The 18731-nt window shown below is 40.8% G+C and overlaps 1 protein-coding gene across 4 annotated transcripts in view; it reads left to right on the forward strand.

The window, feature by feature from the left end:
- The window catches only part of PRKAG2 (protein kinase AMP-activated non-catalytic subunit gamma 2), a 171743-nt gene that overhangs the window by 130729 nt on the left and 22283 nt on the right, over positions 1-18731 (forward strand). For 3 of the 4 annotated variants that reach the window (XM_074157321.1, XM_074157322.1, XM_074157323.1), the window contains one exon: positions 8481-8590. In XM_074157321.1, the coding sequence (XP_074013422.1) occupies positions 8481-8590 (110 nt within the window). Of the gene's footprint in view, positions 1-5146; positions 5179-8478; positions 8591-18731 lie in introns of those variants that run through there. The other variant, XM_074157324.1, reaches the window with a different exon arrangement.

The following is an 18731-nucleotide window of genomic DNA, read 5'->3' on the forward strand; positions in this document are numbered from 1 at the left end:
ACATATTACTGCCTATGTATTAGGCTTTAAGCCTGTTTGGGTTTTTTTCCCCTCTAAAATTGGAAGTAGTCCTTTGCTAGCCTTGCTTGCCATCTCTGCAACAAAGTTGGGCTGAACATGTTCTAAAAACTTAGTGATGATTTATCTCCTGCCACCTAGAGTAGGCATCCTTGTAGCCCCCTCTTCCCATTTTTTCCATCCTTTTTTTATCACTCAGTCTTATCCTGTGACTGATGACATGGGTGGTTATTTTGGTGGTTTGTTTCTTTTTTTTCCCTGAGAAAAGTGTCCTGTTGAATAAACAGAAATCAAGTGATACAGTTCAACATCACTTCTTTTTTCCGTGCTTGTCCTTCTTAAACTGAGTTAGTATTCTTCTCCTACCAAGTCTGCCATTGATTCAGCTTCTGGTGTCTTGTTTCTTGCCCCATGTTTTCAGTGTTCTTGGCTCTTTAGCAGACAGCTCAGCAGACTGAAAAGTCATGCCCTTTTACTGCACTATTCTGTGACAAAATTGCAGTTTCTTGTTCGTCTCTCCGAGTCCCTCAGTTCCCATTCTTTTCAAGGGGTATATATACTATGTACATTTTAATTTGTCTGTGTGTCTTTCAAAGCTATCTAAAAAATCTAACAAATGAATCATGTTTTTCTTATAGGAGGTAGATTGAAGTAAAGCTGTTGCTCATGATCACAGCAACGTACCGTACACAGCATAGGACTGGATTCCTTTTCAGAATCTGTTCCTGTCTGTACCTTAGCTGAGGAATGCTGATAAAACCCTACCTAAACATTTGATTCCTGGAAGGTTGTTCTTGAAACCCCACTTTTTCATTCAGGTGCCTCCATTTCCCTTAAAAGTCACGTTTCAGGGGTTATTGGTGACCTTGTAGAGACATCTGAGGAATAGTTTGTGGTTCTTCCTATTTAGTGTTGCTGTTGCTCTTGGAGTGGATTAACTATATCCATTCTGGATGTTTTTTCAGCTTTATGAGAGGTGTTATGTTAATGGCTTCACACTAGAACAACTACTGTTTCCTGCCCCTTGTGGGAGAGGTTATCAAGGATATTAAATAACTCATTCAGTAAGTTCAGACTGGGGGGAACAGAAACTTTATAACCACTTTTGCTGACAAATTCAGATAAAAATGCAGGCTGGTTATCTATAACAGTAGGGAGAGAGGGTAACTTGCGCTGGCTTATTTAAGTGGTTAGTCACCCTGGTGTCTTCTGGCACCGTTTGACATAGCTAAGCTGATCTGGTGGCTAGCTGCCACTGCAAGGATGATGTCCTTGTGCTGTATGGCTTCTAGTGTGAGCAAAGGGCAGGAATAATCTGCTTGCCACATGGCTAGATATGGGAGCTGAATAGACCTAAAACTGGCACTATCAGCAAGCCTATAGCTTCTGACCAATTAAGCTTTTCCAGCCAACTTGTGGAACAGTTTTGTATAAATCCAGATGTAGCATGCGGGAGGGAATGGAACCACCTAGCCTGTCCAAAGGGATCAGCAGCTTCTGCTGTGCTGCTGCTTATGCTGCTGTGGAGCTACATCTTCAGACCTGGCCTTTGAAAAGGTGAAGTTATTCTGTATTTGTTGGCAAAGGAGTGTTGGCTAGGAATGTGAAAACTTTCTCTTTTAAATTGCAGCTTAAGCCAGAATTGGAGCCAACCATTGGAGTGAACAACTCTCCAATTCATGTCTTCACTGTGATACATATTTGCTTGTTATTTTTTTTTATTTCTATGTTAACAAAAGACTTAATTATTTTACTTGATTAAGTGATATAATAGAGAATAGTATAGAGTGCCTTTGTTGGTATAACATCTTTTTTAGTAGAGTTTATCAGTGTAACTATACCAATAAATTTCATCTAATGAATTGCTGTTGGATCAGTTCTGTAGTAAACATTGGGATGAAGAAAATATCTTTTGTCTCTTACCTGTAACATTTTAATTCTCTAGCATCTGAAATGTGATATTCAATGTATTACTTGACTTTTTAAAGTAGGAGCATGACTTGGAGTAACCTAGAGTACTAGATATATATGTGTGCAGTAACTGAAAAGATTTATTTTTTTCCAGGAACTAGGTTATTTAGTACATATGAGAATATCACAAAAGTACATTTCTACTCCCTTCCCCATTTCCTTTTATCCACCATCTGAGCTGCTGAGGGGAGATGGTTATGGCTAATACTAGTCATGCTGAAGTGTTAGGTGCTGGGAGCGCTTAGCTTGTACAGTATCCCAGACTGATACTGATTAAAAATCAGGGAGGACAGTGGAATTGTGTTCTGTCTTCCTCTAAGTTGTCCACCTAGGTAGACAGCCAGGTGAATATATTAGCTGAGTATATCTTTCACATACTGCTTTTTAAAGGGCAGTTTTAAATTTGGCAGTTAATTTCATAGTAAACTTAGAAATGTCAGTTATACAAACAGTTGTTTAGGTCCATAAGAAAAGTTTTTTGTGTTTCTCAATCGTCTGAGAATTACTAGAGCTGCCAGCTCTCAGTCTAACCATGAAGAGCAGGGGCTCTACAGAGAGCTGCAGTGGCATGATTGTGGTCTGTGGTGGAATGAACTCTTTAAAGCAGAAGAGGGAAAGGAGTCTCTGTGGAACCCTATGTCTTCCTTTCAGACCCTCCTGGAACCACAGACATAAACTTGAAATGTGACTGGATACCATTGCAAAAATACAAGGACCCTAATATAGCTATAATATGTAATAGGAAAGGTCATGATTTTGTATTGTTGAAATTGGGAAGCATGTATGGTCCAGGATCTTCTTGTTGGGCCAGTCTGGTATGCATATAGCACAGAAACACAGCCTGTGGTTTGCAGTAAACACTTCTGTGGAACTCTCTATAGGTTTTTATCACAGGATTTGGAAGCTTTTCAGTATGTGTTGACCGTATTTGTTACTGCGTGTTCCTGTTCTCCATCTGCAGGCACTTTTTTTTTTTTCTCTCTTCTTTTTTTTTCTTTTGAAGGCCTTGAAATTTTGAGGGGGAAATGAAAAGCACCCTGCATGGTGGCAAAGGTATGAGTGGAACTGACAGTATCTGTTCAGTGGGTCTGTGAGGAAGTTTCCCTTTCATTTATGAGGAGTATTCAGATGATAGTTCTACCTTGGAGCTCTCTAAATAGACAATTATACTTAGTACCAAGTCCCACTGCAATCTCTGAGTCAGTGTCGCTGAATAGTTAATCTGTTAAAAAAAGAAAAAAGCTGTGATGTTTTTGTTGAATAATATTTACTGCCTGAAACAAAAAGTTAAAGCCTATCTCGTGTTACAGTGAAATGTGGGAGAAAGGAGGGGAGTAAAAATCAGTTGGTCTTAAGTGAATAAGACTTGGGAGTAGAGTGACAGGAATACAAATAGATTGATCTTCCACTCTGTAAAGGATCTCTACCTGTAGGAGTAAATAAAATGCCAATGCAGAGAGAGAATTCACTCTGTAAAAGGCTATATGATGACGCTTTCAGCTCCAGGTGTTAAACTGACCTGTCAAAAAATCTTGTAACCTTTCAGGTGCCTTCTGTTTGTGCTCTATTAAAAATTGCAGAAAACAACACTGGGAATTTTGTTAGGTTTTTTTGCCTTTGCCTTTCTGTTTTTTGCCAAGAAAGGTTGGACCAGATGATCCTTGAGGTCCATTCCAACCTGGGATTCTGTAATTTGGGGAGAGAGGGTGCATATGGAGAATGTCTACTTGCAAAAGAACTTTTGGATGAATCTTAAAGAAATAAGCTTTTATGAGTGAACATGGAAATATACATTCAACCACTCATTAGTGGACTCTTCCCCTGATCCTGTGCTAGATTAAGATGCCTCCTGCTGGGAATCGGCTCTGTCTGTGAGCCAACTACTTCCAGATTGTGAGCCATAGAAAGCTGAGGTTTGACTGGAGGCAGTGTCCTAAGTCTTGGTCTAGACCTAAGATAAGGTTCGGCAAAGGTACTGCTTAAGGCTTTTCTGCAATTACTTTTGCCATGCCAGGGCAATTGTAATCACAGAATCAGAGAATGATATGGGGTTACAAGGGACCTCTGGAGATCATCTAGTCCAATACCCCTGCCAAAGTAGGTCCACCCAGAGCAGGTTGCACAGGAATGTGTCCAGGTGGGTTTTGAATGTCTCCAGAGATGGAGACTCCACCACCTCTCTGGGCAGCCTGTTCCAGGGCTCTTCCACCCTCAAAGTAAAGTTCCTGCTTATGTTTAGATGGAACTTTCTATGTTCAAGTTTGTGCCTGTTACCTCTTGTCCTGTCACTGGGCGCCACTGAAAAAAGACTAGCCCCACCTTCTTGACACCCACCCTTTCAGTATTTATAGGCGTTGATCTGACTCCCCCTCAGTCTTCTCTTCTCCAGACTAAGACCCAAGTCTCTCAACCTTTCCTTGTAAGAGAGATGTGCTAGTCCCCTAATCATCTTTGTAGCCCTCTGCTGTACCCCCTCTAGCAGTTTCCTGTCCTTCTTGAACTGGGGAGCCCAGAATCATCTAATGCCTTTCCATCTTCCCGTTCCTTGCAAGAGCTGGTGCAGAAGCAATATGAGAAAGGCATATATGGAGCACCTGACTAAGGGAGAAGGAAGACAATTGACAGGAGTGTCAAGGACAGACAGTGCTTAACACAGTTGCGACTCCAGCTCAGCTTCCAAGGAGGGGGAGGACTTGTTTAGGAAGTCCCTGATCTAAGAAGTTGAGCAGTTAGTCCTTCTAATCTGTGGCCCATCAGTGTGACACAGTTAAGGACATCTTAAGCATTAATTTAGTATAACTGGGACTTCTGCAAATGAGGCTTCTTATGCCAATCTAATTTTGGATACCTCAGTCACTTCCTCAAGCAGGAGCAGAGATTTTTGTCACCTCTTGTTTATGTAGTACACCATTGTCATACCAGCATCCGAATATGTTACTGACTTTATGGTGAAAGAACAGCCAGTGTTTAATCATAGCTCCTGCATGTTGGGCAGATGATCTCCTATGCAGATCAGAGGTGACAAGCAGAGACTGAGTGAGATTTTAAGTCAAGCTGAAAGCATCTGTTTTTGTCTATCCAAAGGGAGTACTACTTTGCAGGTACTGGATAAAGCTGCAGAAGCCTCATAGTAGCCAGAAAGGATGAGTATTTATTGCAAAAAGAAAGATGACTGGAACTAGAAAATAAATAGGTAATAAAGTAGAAATATCCTAGAAGTTAAGGTGTTTATATTTGATTATTTGTATTCACAACACAGTGGTGGTTAGATACAACCAAAAGCAGTAAGTTTGTCCTCTGGAAGGTGAGAGGAACTGTAGACTACACCCTGTCCACTTGAGTGCACCCCTGAGATGTCCTAAGCCTTCAGCTTGAGAGAACTTTTCTTCTTTGAGCAACTATATATACATAATGCACATACAATACCTGTACAAGGCATTAGGCTACAGCATCTGTTCAGTCATCCCAAGTAGCCAAAGGTGTTAGAAGGTCTTAAATATCCTTTCCAACAAACACTTGATAAAGTCATGTAGGCCATATGAGTTAAATCAGTGTTGCTTATGATTTGCATGGTTAGTTAGTAACTAATAAAGCGGTGCGTTATATTTACAGTGTAAGGATCTTCTGTAGAAATAAACCTCAGTTCCAGCTGGACAATTGGATCCCTTGTTCAGATGCTGCTAGAGTTTCCTAGCTTTTCGTATGGGTGTTAATCAGTGCTCACAGATAGCTCTCTCATGCTTCTGAATATTTTTAATTGTAACTTGCCAGTGTCCGTTTGGGAAGCAGTTGTTCTGTGGTGCCTCCCTCAAGTTGGAAGACAGCGTAGGGTGAGATAGCACCTAACCAGTCCCATGCACCCTCAGAGGGTGAGGATTGCAGAGGTCCAGTTGAAATTGTGTTTGGAGAGTGGGAATGTATGGTGAAAGGAGGACTTACAGGCACACCGTCGCTGTGCTGGTCAGTACAGAGTTCTTAACTGCGGCTGCCATTAACAGCCTCACCTGATTAAATCTGGCAACATGTCCTGCTTCACAGGTACTGCGCTTGCTGATGTGATTGATACCTTAAATTTGCGTAATTGTTGGTAAGTTGGCAAGACTGTATTGATCAATGGTGTGCTCTGCTAAGAGTGTCAGTGTTTTTCAGCTAAAAATACTTGGTTGTTCTGTAGCTTGTCAGCTATTTGAGGTATTCCTATGCTTGTTTCTACCTGTCGTATACTTAATTGTACGTAAAGTCACATTCAGGTTACAGTCTCAATAGGAAGTACAGAATTAGAATAGTAACTTCCCTGGGTACATGTGCTTGTAGTTTCTGGGTGCTTGGTGAAGGTTTTGGAGAACATGTTTCAGTCAATGTAGGGAATAGACTTGGTCTGCTGGTGGTTCAGAGCCGTTGGACCACTCTTGCTTGCTGCGGCAATTGGAATGTATCTAATGAAAGAGGCAGGGGACTAAAATTGGAAGAAATTGGTTTCGTCCTGTTCTGGGGACTGACTGTTGTAGTTTTTGTAGTGCTGGGGAAGGACATGACAGCACAGTGTCTCTAATGGTGACTGATCGTGTTAGTAGCCAGTCTTATTTACTGGTGATTTGATTTACCATTTCAAGTGCAGTTCTCATTTTGCAGTGTCCCATGGAAAAAGTACATATTAAAGTAAATAATTCCTCCGACACTGCACAGGGGGACTGCATTTATGGTTGTAGAAGAAACCTTAATTTCCTAAAGACCAGAGTTCTTAGCATGATGCCTAAATGTTCTTGTAATATTGGGTTTAATGCTTAGTGTCTTGTCCCCTCCTCACTTTGTAGTTTGTGTATTTAAAAAGTAACAACAAAACAAAACCAAAAACCCCAACAAAAAACTCCTGACAGCTCACTCTGTCACAGAGTCATTAAATTAATTTCTTACAGACAGTAGCTGCTTATGCTATTGCAGAAGCTAGAGGATGATAAGATGTCAGTATATTTCAGAGTTATATAAGGGTTTCTCTGTCCCAAACTACTCTTTTTAACCTCTTCTATACGTGCCCTTGATGATTCAGTACCAGTTCCCCTTTGGAATCATCTCATAAAGTTGTTTCCCACCAGCATTGTCCAACTCTGTCTGCCTAGTCCTTTCCCTATCAGTTTGCTCACGTGGTTTCCTAATCTCTTATCAATCTTTCCCAGCTCCTGCTATTTTCACTTCTGGACCTGACCTTTAGCAATATAAATCCAACAAATTACTATTTTTTTTTCTTCTGCTTCCTCCCAGTTGGATTCTTTCTTCTGTATTCCTATGGAACTTCTGTTTCACATTGCTTGTGTTTCAGTGTGGAAAAGACTTTTTTTTTTTCCTTTCTTTTCTTTTAAGAGTAATGAGACTTGGAGATGAAGGACTTGCTTAATACGTAGAAGAGACTGCCTGTGTCCTAGAGTACCCACTTGCAGGGGAGGTCCTGCTTTGGTTCTGTAGCGTTGGACTAAAGAAGCTGTGTTGAGCTACTCTGTCAAAGTGACAAATAATTTGTCCCATGCTAGATGATTGATTTTGAGCAAACCTAGAAAACGAGGATTTTGAGGTTTTTAGTTTCCTTATATGAAGTTCTTCAATGATTAGTAGATATTTCAAGGGTTATTTTGTTTTTCTTTTTTTCTCCACTCTTCGAAAGTTTAACATTTGGCCAAGTTTCTGTGCATTATTACAGGGTGTAAAGGGTGCATGTCTGATGGAGGGGTTAACCTTGACCAAGTTCTAGGTACCTGCTGTAAAGAATGGAGAGCCAAATTGCTTTAAAAAAAAGCAAAAGAGTTAACGTATCTGAGCAGGTCTGAGGGAACCTATGCATATTCATCTAAACTCTGACAAATGCAAAGTAAATTTCAGTTAATATGGACTGAATTGCACGTCCTTACTACAGACTTGCCACACTAAAACCATTCCAGCCAAGGGAATCTTGATTTTATTTATAAAATGTTGGGTTCATGATGCTGTGTGTGAAGTAGCCTGAAGAAAATGGAACTGATTATCTAACTTGCATGCTGCCTCTTTAGAAAATACAGAATTACTGTGTGAGAAGTGGACTGGACAGAGATGAGATTGGAGAAATATTAATTTAAGGAGCTTGAGTTAGTCAAGCCTGACACTACTCAGGTTTCAATCTGGCTTCCTCTGTACGTAACTAGAGTTCAGATGCATATTCCAATAGTTTGCTGTTAAAAAAAGATTTTTTTTTTTTTTAAATACAACTCTTCAGTACGGAAGTCCTTTCTCATCAAGGAAGAACAGTGTGTTTTGTCTTTGTTCCATTTAATTTGAAAGGAAAGATGAGTCTGAAATGCAAAGTGCAAAACTGTGACTGTCTGTCCAGATCGGAAAGTGTGAATTTGAGTTCTCCTTTAGGGTTGTCCTTCTGCAGTGGTGTTCAGTTGATTTGGCATGTTTTTTGCTTCTTTTTTTTTTTTTAAGTTTACTTAAATAAAACAACATAATGTTTTTACTTACAGCACTTGAAGAATCGGAAAGTGACATTTATGTGCGATTCATGAGGTCACACAAGTGTTACGACATTGTTCCAACAAGCTCTAAGCTTGTTGTTTTCGACACTACGCTACAAGTGAGTATTCTCCTTTCAGTCTGTCTTTGCTTGTGATTCTTTTTTTTTTTTTTATGAATGTTTCCTGAGTGTTAAATGAAATTTGATCTCTTGAAGGGAAGTTCTCCCATAATGCTGTGCTTTGTACAAAACCATATTGTTTCAACTGTATCTTTCATGTTACACTAGAGGGTGAGCTGGGGGAAGACTTCCTAACAGAACAGAAAGAGTGGATATAATTTGTTTTGCAGTTGGAATCACTATCTAAAAAACTCTCAGATGAGCCCAAACTTATATTGGCTTCTTCTTGGCTATCAGAATCTATATAAAGACCCTTTATGTAAAGATCCCTGTGCAATAGCCAAACAGTATCCAGGTGTTTTGAGCCAGTTCCCGCTATATTGCCAAGACAATTTAGGACTAAAATGGATGGCTTAACTGTGCAAATTATTACATTCTCCAGAAAATTTTTGTTTTCAGTTTCTCATTTTGCTTTTAATCAGTAAATCATCTGCTAGACTCTTGGCTCTGTCTGAAGAGTTCGTTTGCCAAAAGAAGGCATTAGCTGCCTGCTGTAGAGACAGACTAATCTGTTCTGCAGTGTGGTAGAAAGCTGTGGCTTTCTTTTTTGTTCCCTGGATTTTGCAATTGGTGTTTTTTGGCTTGCTTTGTTTTTTGTTGGTTTCTATGTGTTTTTCCTTTTAAAGATGCTCCAATTCTGGCTTATCTAAGCCCATTAAGTAATTTTGGTCTGGAATGTACTGCTCAATTAGACTTCAGCTTCCACAGTCAGAGGCAACCATGTAATAGATACGTAGTCCCAAAATGTTCACAGGACCGTCTCGCGTATCAGATAATTGTATATAATGCTAGATTGAGTGCTGTGATCTAAAAGGTGGAAAGCCTCCATTGCACAACAAGGCAAAGGAATGGCGTGGATCAAAACCACTCCACACATAGTAGTCTATTCGTATAATGACCAACAGCGTCCTTCTTGGGTTCTGCAGCACAGCTAAAAGCACTGAAGCTTCAGTTACTGCTCAGTACCAAAAAAAAATCAACTTTCTAACTTCAGCACTCGACTTTTTTGATTATCTAGGCATCTCCCCAGTGAGGGAGTTTCTTTCATATCTTGACTCTATTTAATTTCTGAGCACACTGAGGCTTCAATGTGTTGCCTCTGATACCTTGGCTGAGTCTTTAAAGGTAAGTACCCTGTCGAGTACTAGTATTATGTTAAAACTTGAGCAGGGCTGTGGTTAAGATTTTGCCTGTGTGCTAAAGGACCTCCTGCTGCTAACTGATCTGGTTAGAAGGAAACACTGAATGTAACAGTTGGTCACCAGTGTCTCGTGTCAGATTATTTCCTCCTTCACCCAGAAGGCCAGACTTCTACTGTAAACTTCCTAACCTGAAGCACCTTGGTATCAATGGAACAGTCACTTTTATTTCCCTTGAGTTCTTCCATGTGCTTTACTGGACACTGGATTTTGTAGTGAAAAGGCACCTGATCTGTGATTAGAGGTGGAAAAAGGCAGCCTATAGTCTTAGAGGAAGAGCTTTCAAGCACACAGACATTAGTCCTTCAGAGTTTAAATGTTCACATTGTTGATTTTCTTTGTATATTCCACTTAACTGTTTTGAAATTTTTTGAACTGCATCTGCTCTTGCATTTCACCATTTACATGTACTCTGATTGTGCAAGCACCGTAAGCTCTAGTGAAGAGTATGTTACACACAGATATAACACTAATAAATACTTTTTGCCACATGCCTTTGCAGAGGTTTCTTTCTCTGTCTCTCTTTCTTTGGGAAGTTGATTGTCTTGACTTCTTCACCAGCTCAGAGGGAGAAAGTTCTGCAGTGTTTCCTTTCTTCTGCCCAAAAGAGAGAATGACTGTCAGCTCTGGACTAAAGGCTTTAGACTCCTTTGACCAGAAAGGTCAAATTTGGGATGGTAGTGTTTACTGTCAATCTTCTCAAAGACTATTAGCTTTCAGGGGATATTTGTTCTCATACTGTGAGATAATCTGTTGGGAGTTGGTACCTGCAGCTTGTTGGCATGACACACAACCTATTGAGTTGTCAGTGGCCACCTGGGTCAAAGGCTTGAGCTCAGTCACTTTTGCAATTGGAAAGATGAATTTTCTTTATTCCATGAACCAGTTAATCTTGGAGACTTTGGGGCAGGTCACCCATTCTTTTTGGATTCCCCAGATCTCTTAATGTATTACATAAAATCATGCCAGATCACAGCTCCAGCAATGAAAACTGGTTTGAGATAATGCTATTAACATAAAGAAGTTAGAGTTTCATCTCCAGCTGGTGAGCCTGTGTGAGGTAACACTTGGAGAAGCAGAGTGTGAGTGAATGAACCTTGTGAACATTCACCATAAAGGAAAACAGATGACTTAATGGTGATGGAAAAACTTTCACCAACACCACCAAGATCCCTGTCTTTCTTGTAATCGATGACCATCATTAGTGATCCCAACTAGGGAAGAGCAAGGCATGCCTTGCCCTGTGATCATGGGGTCATATTCTCAGTCTGCTTCTCTGGGTATTTGAAAGCAGTGGTGGTGGAAGGGGAGCCTGTAGTTATTCATACAGACTCTGATATATGAGAAATGTAGACCATATCTTGAACCTGGATTTCTAGTGAGGAGGTTGATTTTTTTTTTTTCTTTATTTTTATTTTCTTATTCCACCAAACTGCAGTTTTTCTGACTTTGCACCATTACATTTAATCCCAGTTGCATTAGTCTTAATTTATAAAGTCATAATATTATTGTAAAGCAGTAGTCCTCTTCCAGCATTGACACTGTCTTCCAACTTCGCAGGTTTCTCAAAACTAGTAAATTAAGGGGTTATTTAAGAAAACATGAAATATGCTCATCCCGGGCTATACTGCTAGGAGGTCTTCTAAATACTTCTCTTCAGTATTTCCCTTTGTAGTTCTTTACCTAGCACCTTGTATTAATGTTCCACCTTCAGTATCTTCAAAACACAATGTACTTCTTCAGGTTGATCAGTGTGTCTCATGGACATGTATGTCTGGAATATAGAAATAGATTAGTGTTTTGGTGTTTTTTGTTTTTTTTTTTTTTTTTTTAAAACAGCAGAGTAAGTACATGGTGGAATCATAGAATTGTCTAGATTGGAAGGGACCTTTCAGATCATCTAGTTCCAACCCCTCTGCCATGGGCAGGGACACCTCCCACTAGACTTGGTTGCTCAGACCCCATCCAGCCTGGTCTTGAACACCTCCAGGGATGGGGCATCCAGATCTTCTCTGGGCAACCTGTTCCAGTGTCTCACCACCCTCACAGGAAAGAGTTTCTACCTAATATCTAGTCTAAACCTACCCACTTTCAGCTTAAAACCATTACCCCTTGTCCTGTTGCTAGACTCCCTGATAAAGAGTCCCTCCCCATCTCTCCTGTAAGCCCCTAAGGTACTGGAGGGCTGCTATTAGGTCTCCCCGGAGCCTTCTCTTCTCCAGGCTGAACAATCCCATCTCTCTGTCTTCATAGGAGAGGTGCTCCAGCCCTCAGAGCATCTTCATGCCCTTCTGCTGGACTCGTTCCAACAGGTCCATGTCTGTCTTATATTGGGGGGTCCCACAGCTGAATGTAGTACTCCAGGTTGGGTCTCCGCAGCGCGGAGTAGAGGGGTAGAATCACCTCCCTCAACCTGACGGCCATGCTGCTTTTGATGCAGCCCAGGATGCAGTTGGCTTTCTGGGCTGCAAGCATGCATTGATGTCTCATGTTAAGCTTCTCATCAACCAACATCTCCAAGTTCTTCTTAGGGCTGTTCTCAATCCATTCTCCACCCAGCCTGTAGTTGTGTTTGGGATTACTGTGACCCAGGTGCAGGACCTTGCACTTGGCCTTGTTGGCCTTCATCCAAAGATGTTAAACAGCACTGGTCCCAGTAATGACCCCTGAGGAACAGCACTCATCACTGGTCTCCACTTAGACATCAAGCTATTGACCGCAACCTTTTGAGTCCAGCCAGTTCCTTATCCACCGAGTGGTCCATCCATCGAATCCATGTCTCCAATTTAGACACCAGGATGTCGTGCGGGACAGTGTCAAATGCTGTGCCCAAGTCCAGGCAGATGATGTCAGTTGCTCCTCCCTTATCTACTAATGCTGTTAGAGCGTTGTAGAAGGCCACCAAATTTGTCAGACATGATTTGCCTTTAGTGAAGCCATGTTGACTGTTACCGATGTTCTTTGTATTTTAATATATAAATTACTTCAGGGATTTCTATCAGTTCTTATGTTTAAAAGGTAGTACACAGCTTTAAAATATTCACTGTCCATGAATCCTCTTGAAATGAGAGGATTTTGCAGATACCTGTCTTTTGTGGATGTTTCACCCCTACCCACATCAGTGTTTTTCCAAATTCAGAACAGAACAAAAAGCCCGGTTCCTTGAAAAAGTTTTGCAAAGATTTGAATTCAAGTTTTTAATAATGCTAAAGCTAAACCAGAATATCTAAGGGCTCGCTTTTTGCCTCCCTTAGTATAAATTAGTAGCAACCAATGGAAGAAGAAACGGAGCTGCATTATGTTGTAGTGGCATCCTTTGAAAGATTCTGCCGTTGGATTTTTATTTGACGACAGTATCCTGTCTCCCTCTACTGGTCAGCAGTCACAGCACACATGACATGTTTGTACCCTGGAAAAGTATTCATGAGATACTGTGGAAAGTATTCGAAAACCGTTGTTAGCTGTGGGAAAACTGGAGATGTTCACTTCTATAATGTGGCACAAGTCATACCGCTGAAGCAACATCTGTTAATAAAAGTAAATGTTTAGTCTCAAAATCTTTGAGGGATTTAGTGTAAAGATTTGTAAGCAATCTTGTTTTAACCCTGAATAAGAGAGGAGGCTGTAAGGTGTTATTACACTGGAAACAGGAAGAAGGCCTTAAATAGCAGAAATAGCAGGTAATAAAGAGCAGGAATGGGCTGACACTCTCTTCGGTCTCCTGTGTGTTTGTCAGTCAGAAGAGATGGGGGCCTCTCGATTCCAGCAGCTACAAACATCGTGCTGGTGGTGCTAGCACACCAGTCTGATACACCTGTGCAACTGGCACCTACACTTGGCTACTGTGAAAGCAGTGGTAGATGTCAGGGGCTTCCGGTAGGCGTCAGATCATACGGTAAGGGAGAGCTGTGCTGCGCTTCAGCCAGAGAGCATGTCACTTGGCACAGACTTGAGCAACATCTATACTAAATAAATAAAATATGCCGAGCCAAGGTCTCTTTGCCTGCCTGAGGCCAACTGGCACAGCTCAGTTTGCCATAGCATAGCTTAGCTTATATTTCCCCCAAAACAGAGCATCTGCCTACCTGAAATGGTCCTTCGCCTGTACTGAACCCTGAGAAGTGACAGATATTGCCTGGGAGAGTGCTACCTGGCACGGTTCTCTTGATTTAAACTGACAGTGGACTGTTCTTTCACCCTTTTAATTTACTAATACAGATGTAGCCTGTAAGTATTTTCTTCTCATAAATATTTATACAATCATATTGAAGTCCATTTCAGTGCTGTAGCTTTTTTTTGCCTCTAACCCATGAGTGTTCCTTGTTCGTGACAAGCTTCAGCCTTTTGCTTTTCTTAGAGAAGATGCTATCTATGCTTGACGCGCATTAAAGAAACCTTTAAAAGTCGGATCTAACCAGGAAGGGAGTCAAGAGACAATTAGACGTTATGAGCTACCCTGTGAACTTTAGAAATTTGACTCTGTGGATGGTGGGGAAACTGGGCAAGTTGCAACAGTGTGCAGCTCCCAGTGGAGAAACTGACTTTCTCATCTCTTGCACATCTCCCAAGCTGCAAACAGGAGAATGAGCACTTCACAGCCCCTTTGAGGGGGTTAGGAGGGTTGTCCCCTGCAGGGCTACTTTGTGAACAAGCATTCACTTACTGTTCTTCCTCATTCTAATTATTTAATAAATTGATCTGGATTATCTTTGTAGTAGACTCCAGGAAGACACTGAGCTGAATACGGATTTACTGGATACTGGTTTGTGTATTAAGCGTAGTATTTGGGTACTCTACAAGTGCTAATGCATTTAATGTGGCAATGATCTGGGGAAATAAGGTGACATCCAGTTCTGCCTTCATTTTCTGTTTGTTGGGTTTAAGTTATAGCAGGTACACACAGCGACACAGGTATCTGATCTTTTCCTTTGAAGCTGGTATTAACGCTTTGAAGGACAATAGAAATTTTGGCAATTCCTGTATTAAATTCAAATGTCAACAAAACACAGCACTTTGTTCACATTCTGTCAGTTGAATTACTTTTATCTAACTAACACCATCTACTAATGTGATTTCACTTATGTCCTTGTTACTGCATACGTTTGACTTTGATGTTTTCTTTAGAGACCAATGGATTCCCTCCCCCCCCCCCCCCCCCCCTCAGCTCTCATCCTGAACTCTTTGAATTTTTAAAGGAAATGGCTCTTACCTGGCTTACAGCAGTCTCTGAAGCTTAGCTCTGTAAGCTTACTTAAGGCCAGATTTTTGTCTGGCCTTCAAACAAATTTATTACTTAATTTGTTTTGACTTTGCCCAGCCTACGTAAAGATGAGAAGGATTAGCTTATTTTGTAGCACAGAGCAATTAACCTTCCAAGAGGAATGTAAAAGGTAAGTGTGTAAGGCAGAGACTTCATTGCTCCCTATCAAGCAGCAGTCCCGAGAACGGGACGTTAGCAAATGTAGTGGCTGTGTCTTGTGAAGTTTGTATAAGCTCTTCTGGAGTGAAAAGCTCTACCTAACCTTTGGCTAAATTTCCTCACCATGGCTTTGAAGCTGTTTTTAAAGTATTTGTCCAGCACTACTCCATAAACTAATAAAAATCATGTTTATGTGGAAACAGTCGTGAAAATAAGCTTTCAGAATCTTAAAGACTTATATCCTGAAGAAATCTTGGACAATTGCGGGGCTTGAAGGTTAGGTTATTTAACCTTTCTATTTAATGAAATATCTGAATTGGCAATGAACCAGATGTTGTTATCACTAATGTAGGCTTTTGTCAGTAACTGTCATATGCTAGTAAGAGCTCAAATACTTATTTTTCTACCATATAGCTAAAAAAATATTTGGAACAATATTCTGGAAACTTCTTTAGTGGTTTAACAAGCTGGAAGAAAATGTAACTTCTGCAGAGCATGCAGTGGATTCCACATTAGAAGAGTGGAAGAGGATTTGTATTTCTCTTCCTTGTGCTGACTCTATTCAGTAAATGGATTTATTATTCTTGTTCCCTCCAGGTCATTCTTGACAGGGGTGTTGCCTCTCTCCAAGGTAATGAGATAGACTGGGCTTCCAGGAAGAATTCTCTAGAATCCTTTGCTTCCAGAAAGACACAGCAGACTCTGGGTCTGCTGTCGCAACAGAGTTCTCACAGCTTTACAAAAGGATTGACTGTCTGTTCCTTAATTGGCTTTGAGGTTTTTCCTCCTCGAAGTTGCTAAATTTAAACTAATGTACTGTCTGCGTTTCTGAGGAGTGTGAACACCCCTCCTTGCTTACCCGTCCCACAGAACTGTGAGAGAATAATGTAATTTAGCTTCTAACTGGCATGTGGGCTGAGGCACTTGAGTAGGCCACATAAAAGCTCCCTTCATTGAGATCAGGCTGGAATCAGTAGCATCATACGGGAAGACTCTTGTGTTTTTTCAGAGCTGCTCCTGTTGCTTGTACGCAACAAGCACAGGAGGCTAATTCCTGCAGCTCTCAAAACCAATATAAAGCATTAATTCCTGGGTTTTGGAGAAAGATAATATCAGTTCATTGTACCAATTAAGCAGAAATTTTTTTGGTCTACACAGGGTGTAGGTAAGGTATTTGTGCTTGGCTGAGTGAAAGTCACGCATCATTCTTCTTGCCTTCCCCGCCCCACCACCGCTTTTTTGCTAAGATCTTAATCTGTGAAAGAATTTCTGTACCCTTCCCAATGCAGCTGGTCCCAGTGGCTCTGCCTGTGAGGCTTACCTAATGTCTTCCTTGTAGCCCGTTGCGGCATGAGATCTAGCAGCAGAAATTCTGGCTTGAAGGGTTTTATTTTTATTTTTATTTTATTTTTATTTTATTTTTTCCCCAGACCTGTGCGTTTTTGTTTGGTTTTGTGGTTTTTGTTTTTCTAGAATGCTTAGGCTCCCCTCAAACAGCAGGTGAAAGTAAGTATCAGCAGAGTACCTTATTGAGATGGAATAATAGAGTTGATGGTAATCGTGGACCAGCAGCTCTCTAGAAGAGGTACTGATTAAATCAGCACGTGTGATGTTAGAAGGAGAGCCCTTAATTGCCAGCTACAATATGGGCATATTGATGTAGAGTATCAGTTAAGGTCTCAATTTGGTGTCTTCAGTTGGATTGGGACCTTTTCATGTGGATGTGCTGTGGGGAAGACTTCTGCATTTGGACGCAGTACCTGCTCTCTGGGGAGAAATCTAGAACATGTGCCTGCATACTTAAACTTAAGATACTGCCTGTTATTCCTGGGGTTTGTCTTGGATCTGAAGGGCATTACTCCATCAGCTCTTAAATTTGATGAAGTACTCTATGGCCATTAGTAGTACATCATCTACCAGGAGCATTCCCTTTCCATCTCCTGTGAATGGAGAAGAGAACTGAATTTTGATCTGGTTTCATGTGAGTTTTCCAAAATTCAACATGAGCTAGGGAAGCTGCTTGTGGATGATTGTTGGTTGGTGTTTTTTCAGATGTTAAAGCAAATGTAACTTCTCAGTTAATAACAGGTTTGTCCAATTTTTCTGTAATTTACTTGAGGGTGTGATAAGGTAAAGGAGGAAATTCTTCAAGACTTGCTTGGCCCTTGCCCTAGGCAAAAGTCATTATTGTTAAGTCCTTAAGCAGCCTTTTTTTTTTTTTTTTTTTTCCTGAAGGTCCTTCAAGGTGGAAATGCTTCTACCGAATTCCAAATTCATGGGCCAAAGAAGAAAATAATTGGAAAAGAAATGTGAATGCAACAGTCATCACACTGAGATGATTTGTTGTGGTCTTGCATGCTGGTTTAGTCCCTCCAGACAAGCCAATTTATAAAAACACTCAGCTGTATATATGTACTACAAAAGAGGTTTTTAACTTTTCAAAATAGCTGCTTTGCAGGACTGTAGTTTTTTATAACTTAAAAAGTTGTCTGGATTGGACATTACAGCTTTATTTGAAGGAAAAAAAAAATGGAATGGCAAGTTAATGTTTAATATCCTTCCCAGTGTTTTGTTGGACACTCTTTGGGAAATGTAAGGACAAAGCAATTGATGATCCCTTAAAAAAGACAGAAATTCCCATGAGAACTTTAACTGATCTTTGGTAGTAGGTGTCATCCCTAGATTACAAGTTAGAAGTGTTTTTCAGTTTCCTCTTGACTGCTTGGCAAGCTGGTGTGGAGGTTCTCTGGAAAATTGGCCCACTTCCATGAAATTTCTTTACTTCAGATCTTGCGTTTGGGAAGAATTACCTTCTCCTCAGTTGAAGGTGTTTAAATGTCCTTGCCATCTGGCTGTGAATTGCGTGACGTATTAGGAGAATATTTAGCTTGTACTGCTTTTGTATTACCAAGGTGATGATCATGGAATCCGGGGATGAATGCTGGAGTCCTTGATTTCAATTTAGTTAACGAAAATCTTCAGGTCGTAGAAATAAATCCTTTGAAGATCATGCTGACTGTGTGGAAGAGGAGGATTGCCCAAAGAGCTTTCTGTGGTGAAGTTGTATTTTCAACTTAGGTTAGCCTTCTCCAGTGGACCATATTGCATTACCTGGGATCTGAGGACTTTCAGTAGAAGCTGAGAGTGAATAAGGGTGGGGGGTGGAGAAGAACAATGTGAGCACCTCCTCCATACTCATTGCTGGAGTATTTTGCAGATAAGAAGAGATTATAACTTGCTGGACCCAAGAGTGGGCTTGCACCCTATTTGGCACTGTGTTAGTATGACTTAAGTAGTTTGTTACCTTGTTTTGCCTCTTCACTGGCTGGGTTATCAAGCAAGTGCACAAACCCAGTGATGAATTCCTTGTATGAGACTTGCCTGACAGCCTCAGATACAGAAGAAGCACCACCTGAAATCCTAGTGATGTGAGGGACTAGCAGAGGAGACATGTTATAAACCT

The sequence above is a fragment of the Numenius arquata genome, chromosome 12 (genome assembly GCF_964106895.1).
Source record: "Numenius arquata chromosome 12, bNumArq3.hap1.1, whole genome shotgun sequence".
In the NCBI taxonomy this organism is placed as follows: domain Eukaryota; kingdom Metazoa; phylum Chordata; class Aves; order Charadriiformes; family Scolopacidae; genus Numenius; species Numenius arquata.